This window comes from Heloderma suspectum, chromosome 1, assembly GCF_057233095.1.
Source record: "Heloderma suspectum isolate Gila_16-S chromosome 1, 16-S_ref, whole genome shotgun sequence".
NCBI classification, from domain to species: Eukaryota; Metazoa; Chordata; class Lepidosauria; order Squamata; family Helodermatidae; genus Heloderma; species Heloderma suspectum.
In genome coordinates, this window is record NC_139458.1 from 146,849,927 (window position 1) to 146,862,123 (window position 12,197).

Sequence of the window (12,197 nt, forward strand, 5' to 3'; positions counted from 1 at the left end):
CAGTGAAAATTGAGGGTCAGAATCTCAGTGGGTTCTCTCAGAATTGCAAGCTAAGCAATCTTCATAGTTTTTTGTTGGTTTAACTTTTAAAAAGTCCAAAAAGAGATGGTAGTTTAAAAAGTTGATTCTTTGTGTAAACAAAATCAAAATTGTAAACATGTATGTTTACTGTGGAGTGAGATTGTTATGCAACATAAAGGGTAACAAACTGCAGCTCTGTTCAAGGGGCCAAGGAATATGTTTTAAGATACTACAGTATTTTAGCAATACAAAAATCAAACAACACATAAGCACTCTGATTGATATAACTGGAGGATATCTTGGCAAAATGGTAAAATTTATCTGGTTAAAAATATTGCTTTCTGTATATTCTCTCTCTCTGAATAATACTGGGTTGCCCCTTTCCCCTTGTTGTTCTGCTGAGTGACAATTTCTGTGCAGTTTAGCATTAGAATTTAGTATTAGCTGACACATGAAAACCAGGAGGACTACTAGAAATAGACACATAATCGCACAATCCCTTTTGCCAAGACATTGGAAAGGAAAATAGACAGAAACCCAGATGTTGGCAGTTTAAAACCATCTACTGAAGTTGGGGCATTTCTCTGACCTAAATGAAACAAAACACACCGCTGGCTCCTTCTCTCTGTCTCATCTCAGACCACCCCGCCTTCCTCAGCCTCGGGGGAGGGAGTCTTTAATAATGGTCTGTGTAAACTGATGCTCAGGCAGTAAGAGGTTGGAGAAGCGCTGCTTGACGAGAAAGAGATCAAGCAGAGAAGCTTCGTTTCAATGAAAGGCAGTCCCTGAAGGGTAAGAAAAGTTTTCTCCAACTTCAGGGAAAATGTCTCTCCTCGCCAAAGTCTTGAAAATGGACTTCAAGCAGGTGCTCGAGCCTCAAAGGAGCTGCGTTTATGGTGTGGTTTTTGTCAGTATGTTTCACCAGCTGCCCAAACTTTCGAGCGGCACGTCGCTGGAGGTGCAGAATAACACAGCTGCAGCAGCAGAGGACAAAACAGAAGAGAAGGTGGCAGCTTCGGAGGGAGCCAGGGGGCTCCTCAAAGCCAGCCAGCAGCATCCATGCCACCAAAGAGTGAAAAGCCTGAAAGAAATGCCAGGACCCAAGACCTTCTCCAATCTCGTCGAGTTTTTCTGGAGGGATGGTTTTGGCCGCATTCATGAAATCCAGGTACAATTCAGTGAAAGTGATCATTGTGCGGATGGATTGATTTGATCCCAGAGGAGAGAGCCAAGTGAACCATGTGCTGTGTCCAACGCTAGTTTAACTTAAACCCATCCATTTTAATGGGTCTACTCTAAGTAGGACTAACATTGGCTTACAGCCCCGTGCGTCCGTAACATTGTAATCTTAATGCTAGAGTTTTATGGTACAGGGAAAACTGACTCCCCCCACCCCACCCCCACCACACTGGGCTTCATGTCGTCCGACTGCGACGAACTGACGGCACTTAGGATTGTTTCACCCTCCGGAGAATGCAACCAGTTTGGTTTTATTTTCCAAAGGCATAACGTGTTAGAGCGAGGGTTTCGAATCAGAAAAAAAAAATATTAGCTACCTGATCCATGAATACACATCACAGTTTCTTCGTGGCTTCACTCCCCTAGGCTTGATGTTTCTTCATATTTTTTTCTGCAATTGCTGGGCATCCTGAATGGCAGGACTAATGGGGCGGGGTGAGCGATTGTGTGCGCGCGTGTGGAGGGGATACTGTTAACCTTGCTTATTGCAATCTAGGTAGGATAATTTTGTAGGAAGAAAGTGTGTTTCCTTTTTTAAAAAAAAAAAATCCCTGTTTCTTATAACTATATTGACAAATCAGGAGCGTAACTGAAACTAGATGGCAAAAGTGGGAAAGGGGAATGACTAGCCAATGTTTAGTTCAGCTGATGTTTAAATATTTTAAAGCTGCAATCCTATACCCACACTTACCTGGGAGTAAGCCCCATGGAATACAGGGGGACTTACTTCCGAGTAGGCATGAATAGGACTGCACGATTGGCCTGAAGGATGGTTTCTGAGATGTGCCCGACTGTTGTGTGTTTTTAAGTTCGCTCAGAGCATTTGCCTCAAACCTACGCGAGATGCGGTCGACTCGAAAATGTCCCCCGCCTCTTACCAGTTCGAGACTTCGTTTATGAGGGAGAACTAACAAGCTGACCAAAACACCCCTCCCCCGACTGCCTAGCTGGAGAGCGGCCGTGCGTACGTGCGCGACTATCGGTCTTTGCCTCACAGATGAGCTTCTGCCGGTTTCCACCGGACAGAAATCCACCTCGTTCTCTCTAGCGAGAGACCATTTTGCCCCCTCCGCTTCTACCGGTCCCTGAAGAAACTTCTAGAGCGTGTAGACACAGCCTATACAAGTTCTCTTGGCGGGGTGTGGCTCAATTTCAATGGCTAGAGAGGAAGAGCGGCAGCGAAGTGCGCTGCCGGCTAAAAGTTACACAACCTCCTCAGCAGGAGGCGGGCGCTTCGAAGCACTCCCTCCCCCCCCCCCGCGGGCTTCCCTCCCGCTCTCCGTTTAAAGAGAGCGTAGAAAGCGGAGGCGGGAGCCGCAGGGGGCAGGCAACGGCCGCCGCCGGCGCCGCCTACGCAGCTCCCTCGAAGTTCTAGCGGTGCCAAACTGCCAACAACGGCCCGTCCTTCCCTCACCGCGCTTCCAGACGGAGCGGGCGGGCGGGCGGGCGAGGGAGGTGACGCGCTACGCACCAAACACCTCGCTTCGCCACACAGAACTCTCTTCTCCCGCTTATCTTTCTCCCCCGGCTTCCCATAGGCTGGCGGGGAGGCGAGGCCCACGTGATACTGATGACGATGGGGCGGGGCGGGGCAGAGAGAATGGGGCTAAGGTGAATTTCGTGGGAGGGATCTAAGGGTTCCCTTCCCCCCCCCTCCAGTTGGCTCTTGACCGCTAATTTTTCCACATCTGGTTCTATGGACTGCCCCTCCCCCCTCACATAACAGGACGGTTGCCATGGAACGAGTGTGTGTTTCCACACTACATAGAACACGTTTGCACACCCCCAAGGACTTGGTGCATTTGCCATCCACACTGTTGCTGGCACCGACAGCACTAACGTTTCACATCTGCTGGCTAAGCCTTTTAATCACAGAGCCAGTCTGTTCTTTTGCTCTGCATGAGGGGCAGCTATATTTATTTACTTCTCGAGGCGGAGAGCAGCATGTTTTAAAAACGCGTAAAAAGACTGTATATAACGTAAGAGGGAGGCATTCAAGAGAGTGAGAGAGCCAGTGTGGTGCAGTGGCTAGAGCGTTGGACTGGGAGCCAGGAGATGCGGGTTCTAGTCCCCGCTCGGCCATGGAAGCTCACTGGGTGACTTTGGGCCAGTCACAGACTCTCAGCCAACCCACCTCACAGGCTTGTTGTTGTGAGGCTAAAATGGAGAGGAGGAGGAGGAGGATATCGTAAGCCGCCTCGGGTTCCTTGCAAGAGGAAAAAAGGCGGGATATAAACTAAATAAAGTGGAGGAAGGCATTCAAGAGCCTGGGTAATCCCATCCCCATACAAAGCCATCCACTACCTGCTGTCCTGGGGAAAGGATCCTGATGACTCGTTGTATATTGATATTATTGTGGTCTTTTTAAATGTATTTTGATGTTACTTAGAATCATAGAATAGTAGGGCTGGAAGGGGCCTACAAGGCCATCGAGTCCAACCCCCTGCTCAGTGCAGGAATCCAGGTCAGAGCATCCCTGACAGATGGCTGTCCAGCCTCGTCTTGAACGCCTCCAGTGTGGGAGAGCCCACCACCTCCCTAGGGAATTGGTTCCATTGTCGTATTGCTCTAACAGTCAGGAAGTTTTTCCTGATGTTCAAGTCACTTGTAAACCACTGTGGGAGGATTTGTGTAATTGCTAGAGTGTTGGACTGGGATCTGGGTTCTAGTGTTGGATCCGGGTTCTAGTCCCCACTCAGCCACGGCAGCTCACTGGGTGACTTTGAGCCAGTCACAGACTCTCAGCCCAACCTACCTCACAGGGTTGTTGTTGTGAGGCTAAAATGGAAGGATTATGTGCGCCGCCTTGGGTTCCTGAAAGAGGAAAGAAGGTGGGATATAAATGTAATAAAAATAAATAAATAAATAACATAAATAAAATAAACTCCTTACTAGCTTGACCATCAAATGAAGAACATGACTTAAAAAAATACTCAATTAAAAAACGAACTGGAGACACAAGTTCTGTAGTTGTGAGGTAGCCATTGAAGTGTCGATATCCACTTGCTATTGAAAGATGATGTGCAGCTAGTATAGTTAAGAGAGCATTCTCAATTAATCTTAATGCTCACAATTTGATGTGGGGAAGATGGGATTTAAGAAATGTGGGACTCAAGCAATCTTTGATTTGTACAATAACCTCAGAAATTCCAGCCCCATAAAGTACATTACAGTAGTCAAAAGTCATTACAAATTCATCAGTTTCAGATTACAAACCTAACAGGTCACAAGGACTGCAATGCTAACCATATCACCTCAGTCTTTTCTGGATTTAGTTTCAGTAAGCTCACCTACATCCAAACTCTAGGCATAGTTAAAAGCCATGTAGGATCAAAGGCTGTAGCTCCTGGTTCGGAACAGAAGGAAAGACATTGAAATCACCTCATCTCTCTCCAGGGATTGTATATAATGTTAGAGTAGATCAATTGAAATGAATGCTATTTAAGTTAGATGAACATTGGATACAACCCATTGGATGCAACCCATAATCTTGCAGTCTTGCTGTTCAGTAGTATATTATACTACTGAATCAGAGACAGAACCAGAGGGAATCCTGCAAGACCATAAAATGAAAGACATAAGAGGATGATAACTAATTACTTATCAACACACCCTGGGAACACTCTGCCAGAAGAAGCTATACTACCACCTCTTTCACAGTAGCAGAAATGACATGTTCCTTAAGAGAGACATCTTCAGTCTCCCTAACCAACTCAGCCAGCTGATCCAAAAGCTTGTGGAACTGAACACCCACCACATTCTCAAACACCATGCCCCAAAATGGTAGAATAAAGTCTGCCTTGCAATTGCTACTGATGCTGTTGAATTTTGTAATTAGTTTGCTTGTTGGCCAAACCCCATCATTTCATAATGCTCACCATTTTCATTAGCTTGGACTGATGGTTTATGAAGTCGTGCTTAAGTTTGGAATTGACAGTGAGCTTCTGAGCATGCGCAGTCTGAATCTAAACAATGCCATTTCTGTGCATGTGCTACATTGGTTGGATTAACACTTTCCTCGACTAATCCAGTGCTGCTCCCTCCTCGCCGCTCAGCAGTGCCCTCCCCCAATGTTTTAGTCATCCTACAGTTGCTTTAGCAGTTTCCCTTGTTACTGCCACTGTAGCTCTGGGTCAGAGGAGGCACTACACATTCCAAACTACAGCTCCCAAGAAGCACTTGGATATTGCGCATGTGCAAAAGCTCGTTTACTTGGAACGAAAGTTTGCTTTGAGGGAGAACTCTCATCTGAGCCTACGTGCATGAGTTCATTATTTTCTGAGTAAATAACAAACTCACTAGGGGTAAGTTCTCCCATCACTAGTAATTACCCAGATCAGAGGCACTCAGAATGGGATTTCCAAAAGAGACCACACCACCTCTGCTTTCAAAGGGGGAAGAAAGAACCTGCAGAAGACAGGCATTTAATGATTTCCCCACCCAGCCCACCTCACTCATGTACAATTATCCAGGAATTGCTTAGGGTTGAGATCTACATGTGGTTGGTAGAACTCCAAAATTTCTGGCTTGGATACAAAGAACTCACTGTGTGAATGGCAAACACTTCCTCCTGCAGAGGGGAAAACATTATTTCTCCCCCATTTTCATCATCTATAGCCCCTCCCTCTCATAAACTGCCAGTTTTCAGGAAGTGCAGACAAGAGGAGAAAGAATGCTCAGGCACTACCAGAAGTGCCCTTGCACAGTGGGCCCTTCAGATCCAAGCCCTGTGTGCCTCCTCCAGAAAAACAGCACCATAACAACTGAAACTCATCCAGCAAATGTGCTAAGAAGACAGGACATACCTGAAATGTATTCTACAGTCAATGTGGCATCTAAGTCAGCACAGATAAAAACATTTTTCCCCACCCCCAAAACAGGTTTAGCAAATATGCCACAGCAGACAACCAAGACTGTCTCCTGCCCCCAGTAGGGGCCACAATATAGCAGACCCATAACTACCCAGAAAAGCTGATCTGGATGAACACTGTGAATAATACAGTGGTAGCAGATAAGTCAGATTTGCTCACCACAGTCACTGCCATGGTGCCTGGCTCTGATCTGTCTTCAGTCATCTCTGCTACTTTTTGCCTACAGCTCTCCAGAATGTTAGGGAGGAGACTATCCCTAGCATGTGGGAGAGAGCGGCTAGCTACTATGGTATCAACTGTCTGTGTCATCACCTTATTCCAGAAGTTGACTAGGGCTCTCTTCACACCTTGGTTTTTTAGCACAATCGTTCTTCTTTAATCACTGATTTTTGCAGGAGCTTTAAACAACGCCGCAGCTCTCCTGCTACTATGTCCCAACTTCCCCACCCTCTTTCTGTGTTATCTGAGAATGGGGAAAACTCAGCATTTTCTGTGCTTGTGATTGAAATTGCCATCCCCCCCCCCGTGTATTTCCCCTTTAGTGCTGTGTCCCGTTTTGTGTGGGCATGTGCTAGGGGGTGTTGCTGGGCAGTGTTGAATAACATTGTCATGACAACAAATTAGTGGGAGGATGGAGTAGGGCACTGACCATGCTTCCAGTGACCATTTCTGCCTCTCTCCCATTCCATTGTGGGCGCTTGAACTGTAAAGTGGTTAATCATCCCAAATGCTTCTCCGAGATCCCCCGGAACACAGCAGTGCTTACTTCTGAGTAAACTCATTGGTTGTATGGCTTTCCTTTCCTGGGAGCAAGTGCCATTGAAATCTGGGTGGCTTGCTTCTGAGAAGGCATGCATAGGCATGCATTGTAAGTCTACTTAGAGTAGCAGTCTTAAGGTTTCCCACCCTCGTCAATGCATTTACTTGGAACTCCCCCCCCCCGACTTCACTGACTGCTTCTTCTCCCTTTTGCTCACCAGTTTGATGGGCTGTTTTTCCTCCCAGGGTGGATGGGGGAGTCTCCCTTCTCAGCCATGCAGGAGAAAGGCTTGACAGCTAGGATTTCAATGGCTATTAAAAATGCTTTTTCTCCTCCCCTGAATACATTCATCATACAGAGCTTGGAAAGGTCATTTTTAATGATTTTATTTTTGTGTGTAGAGTTGTTTTAGATAAGGCAGTAATGCTGAGGTGGTTTTCCATAGTACTCCCTCCCACCTAGCCAGCCACTATCTCTTCTCCTAGCCCACCTTGCAGGGTTGTTGGGAAGCCAGAATAAGGGGGAAAAGCAGCGACAGTGCGGGGGGGGGGGAGCCAGCCACTATAACTTCTCCTAGCCCACCTTACAAGGTCACTGGGAAGCCAGAATAAGGGGGAAGAGCAACAACAGCGGGGGTGGGGAGTAAGCTGGGTCTAATGAAGAAGGTGTCCCCCATGAAGCGGTCGCCTGCTGAGGGAAGGGGCTGCTAGGGATGGCTTGGTGCATTGACTGTATACAAGTGTGCTTGTGGATTTCTTACTTCTGTAGTTGAGAACCCAGAAATCGGTATACTCTTCAAACTCAGTAGTGCAAGCAATGCAGTAGTGCAAACTCATTTAATTCCATCACACACTGACATATTTAACAAAGAAGGACTAGCAGCACCAGCTAGGCGTGGAGGGATGGACGGAGTCATCAATCATGTTACAGGAACCAATGATCAGGGGAGGGGAGGGGGCATGGGGCCAGCAGCCCCCTTCTGTCCTGATTGTTCCATGCAGCTCCTCCCAGGCATGAAAAGATATAGAGCGGAGGGACACACTATGAGAGATGCCTATATACAGGGCCAGTCTAAATCCTGGAAAGAATCTGGAATCAAAAAGACAAGTTTGTAGTGGATAAAATGCCAGATGTGAAGAGAGCCTAGTGCTTCAATGGGATATCTTGCAATGCCCCAGAAAGCAGTCAAGAACCAAACCATTTGGATCCATTAGTCATTGTAGGCAGATTATCCTAACTGGTCCACACTCCCAAGAAGGCTGTATTCAGCATAAATCCAGTCTTCACCAGGTAAGGTTTTGTCCATGATATAATCACATTTTCTATGTCTAGATCTCTAGCCTCCTATCCAGTAAAACACACACACACACACACACACACACATCAAATCAAATGTATGACCTGCTGTATATGTTGGTCCTTATATATATCAAGGATAGACTCATTGTTATGAAGTTCTGAGTTGCACCAAAGAGATCGCAGCATTAATATTAAAGTAATGTCACCAATACTTCATGAACTACAGTATCAAACACTACTGAAAGAGGGTCCAATTTCCTAGAACATACTATTGTTACTTGATTGACCATCGTTCTTTGATTGAGTGCAGACAAAATATCAATAGTAATCAGGATGATTATATATACTCCATCCAGGATCAGGGGCAGCATGCCTCTGATTGCCAATTGCTGGGGAATGATAGTGGGTAAGAGCTATTGTATATATGTCCTGCTTGTGGGCTTCCTGGAAACATTTGGTTGGTCATTGCAGGAAATAGGATGCTAGACTAGATAAAGACTTTGGTCTAATCCAGCAGAGCTCTTTGTATGTTCTTATGTTCAATTTATACAGTAAAAAACTAGACTCAGATAGGTTTCCCAGCACAACACACACTCTTGGGGTGCTTCCAGACAGATGGCTTCTAGCACTATCAGTCAAAAAACATTGTGGAGCTATCCCATCTTTCCCTCCTTAACAGATTTTCTGTGGTAAGAAAAAAGACAGAAGAGGCAGTGGGAAAACACATGAGGATAACACATGGAAGACATTATCATCTGGACTTCCCCATAACTTTCCATGAATGAGGCAGGGTGACTGAACACTAAAAACCGTGTCTGGAAACACCCCTGTACTCCCTATTAATTAATCCAGTCTAACTGTCCCTTCTCTCCCAGTTTCATAGTCAGCAATGTGAGTTAGAAACCCCACAACATCCATATACATATTGAAAATGTGGACATAAAATCCACCTGCCCACAATCTTTGTTGTATAATGTAATGGTTAAACAATGTTAAAGGAGAACTAATCAAATTTAACCAAAGGTTAAATTTAAGCAAAGGTTCTGTTATAACTGTACATCTAACTAGAGAGAACTTACTTTACCAATTGGAAAACTACAGGAAGTGGTAGTAAGCAAGTATGACTCAGTCTGTCCTGCTGTGTGTTAGTTTTGTTCAGGGGTCTTATGCAAATGATTACACTTAATGCAACTTGTTAAATGAATTAATAAAAATCTGGTAAGGGCACCGTGAATAGAAGAGAAAATTAATCTAGAACTCCTTAGCAATCACAGCTACTTAGATGATGCAGTTTGACATACAGAATGTTCCATGCATCACACCATATGTGAAAGGGGGGAGGCGATGGAGTGGCTTTACAATGAAGGTTCTGTTTGTCAGTAACCTGACTCCAGCATTAAGCCAGGCCATAACATCTGTGCCTAGCACCGTGCAGTTTAAAGGGAAACATCTTTGATTCAGAGGAGCTATAGCTATGTATGTGTTCTTTGTAGTGTCAAGCAGGAAAGCAGAGAGAGTGATTTCCACCAAAAATAAAAATGTATATTTGTGTGCAAAGTGTTATGTGACACAGATGTTTCAAAACAGTTTTTTAATGATTGGAACAAAGTTCAAACATGTTTTGTGCAAAATTTCAAACAGATATCTCAGCTATGTTACCATGTGCTGTTGTTGTTGTTCAGTCGTTCAGACGTTTCCGACTCTTTGTGACCCCATGGACCATAGCACGCCAGGCCTTCCTGTCCTCCGCTCTCTCCCGGAGTGTGCTCAAGTTCATATTCATTGCATCGGTGATGCTATCTAGCCATCTCATCTTCTGCCATCCCCTTCTCCGTTTGCCTTCACTCCTTCCCAGCATCAAGGTCTTTTCCAGTGACTTTTCTCTTTGCATTAGGTGGCCAAAATATTTGAGATTCAGCTTCAGTATGTGTCCTTCCAATGAGCAGTCAGGGTTGATTTCCTTTAGGATGGACTGATTTGACCTCCTTGCAGTCCAAGGGACTCACAAGGGTCTTCTCCAGCACCACAGTTCGAAAGCATCGATTCTTCGCGCTCAGCCTTCCTTATAGTCCAGCTCTCACAGCTGTACGTTACTACTGGGAAAACCATAGCTTTGATTATATGGACCTTTGTCGGCAAGGTGATGTCTCTGCTTCTTACTATGCTGTCTAGGTTTGCCATAGCTTTCCTCCCAAGGAGCAAGCGTCTTTTAATTTCATGGCTACAGTCACCATCTGCGGTGATCTTGGAGCCCAAGAAAATAAAATCTGTCACTGCTTCCATTTCTTCCCCTTCTATATTGCAGGAAGTGATGGGGCCTAATGCCATGATCTTAGTTTTTTTAATGTTGAGTTTCAAACCAGCTTTTGCACTCTCCACTTTCACTCTCAACAAGAGGCTCTTTAGATCCTCTTCGCTTTCTGCCATTAGGGTGGTATCATCACATTAAATACCACTTTGGAGCATTAAACCAGTGCTGGAAGCTGTACCAGCACAGATGTCTACACAGCTGCTGGTTCACATAGTTTGCCTTCTCTTCGTGTGTGTGTGTGTGTGTGTGTGTGTGTGTATGTGCATTTAAAACATAGAACTTGATTTTCTGAAAGTCTCCTCCTTAAAATCTTACTGGTTATGGTTTATAGTGATTTGGGTTTTTAAAAAATATTTATTATTGAGTTCTGTATCTGTCCATGAATGTAAGTTGTTTCAAGGCTGATTTTTGCAGTGGGAATTGACAGAGAAGTGTAATAAATAATATGATTCCATTTTTGTGTTTAGATTCTAAACACTGTGTTAACCATCTAGTCTTTCCAACAGTATGCTGTTGGTGGATTGCGTAGGCTCAGGCTTCAGTGTTCTGATGCTGGTACAACAATACCATGATGTTGCACTAGTGCCTGGAATCCAAACTTAGAGCCAGCACAGCAATTATTGTTGGAGCTGCTATGCTCAAAGTTGTCCCCTGCTGTGGCAAAACATTTGATGTGGTATTGGTGGGAACAGTGAGAGTCTGTGGGAATATTCATGATCTTATATATAATTTGCCAGATTCAGGATGTTGTGTTAATTTTGCTGAGGCAAGCCACTATTTGAAACGCTATTGTAAAGTGGCTACAGAGGATTAGGTCCTAATTTTCTCTGAGCAGAACTCCACTCTCATGGTACTCCCAATGGCAGAAGGTGGGGGAAGGTGATTTTTGCCAATTCCCCCTGCAGTCCCCTGTGCCATTTGAAAATGTGTTTTGGAAGATTGGGGGCCCTCTGAAACAACTTAGTAGGTGATGCTGGGGGCTGCAGGGGGAAGGGGGAATTGGCAAAAATCACCTCCTCTCTACCATCAGGAGCTTCTGTTAGATTGGAGTTTCTTCCATTCATGGAAGTTGTAAATGCGGTCCCATTTAACCTCAGAACCTGCACCAAATGGGTCCGAAGCACCCCAGTGGGTAACCAGGCTAATCCCAACAGGTAAGCATCACCACAGAACATCACTACAGACAAGATTACAGCTTGAAACCATATTTATGGCTTTATTGCTGAAATTCAGGAGAAATACAAAACAAAGAAAATAGCATGGTGGTTATATGAGCATCAGAAATTCTCTCTCCAATTACAGGGAAAGAGAATGCAACAAAAACAGAAGATAAATCAAAAGCATTGCAATTGCCAAAGTTGGTACTATGAACTTGGCCAATAAGATAACGGCTTGAGCTTCTAACATTGTTATGACTCCTCTTTCCAACTTACTCCTGTTTACTACTTGCAGTTCAAAGCTAAATGAAAACAATTCAACCTATGTGTTAACCCTCCCATGGCCTCCTTCTGCTTCTAACTTGAATACAAAACTTATGCTGAAGCATTACTAAGTTCCTCTAGGCATAGGAAGAGTAGAGGAAGGAGATGGAGGGAACAGAAAACTCAAGACTTGGGAATAATTCCAGTTGTCACCTCTGAAGATGGGATTCCAAATCCCCTCCTCAGATATAACCTCCAAGTCTCAAGCTTAGAAA

At 44.9% G+C, this 12,197-nt stretch overlaps 1 protein-coding gene across 3 annotated transcripts in view; it reads left to right on the forward strand.

The window, feature by feature from the left end:
• The first annotated feature begins 726 nt into the window (after positions 1 to 726).
• The window catches only part of CYP27C1 (cytochrome P450 family 27 subfamily C member 1), a 51,370-nt gene continuing 39,899 nt past the window's right edge, over positions 727 to 12,197 (forward strand). For 2 of the 3 annotated variants that reach the window (XM_084829502.1, XM_084829511.1), the window contains exon 1: positions 727 to 1,189. In XM_084829502.1, coding sequence (XP_084685628.1) covers positions 845 to 1,189 — 345 coding nt within the window. In that variant the 5' untranslated portion in view covers positions 727 to 844. The remainder of the gene's footprint in view (positions 1,190 to 12,197) is intronic. The other variant, XM_084829520.1, reaches the window with a different exon arrangement.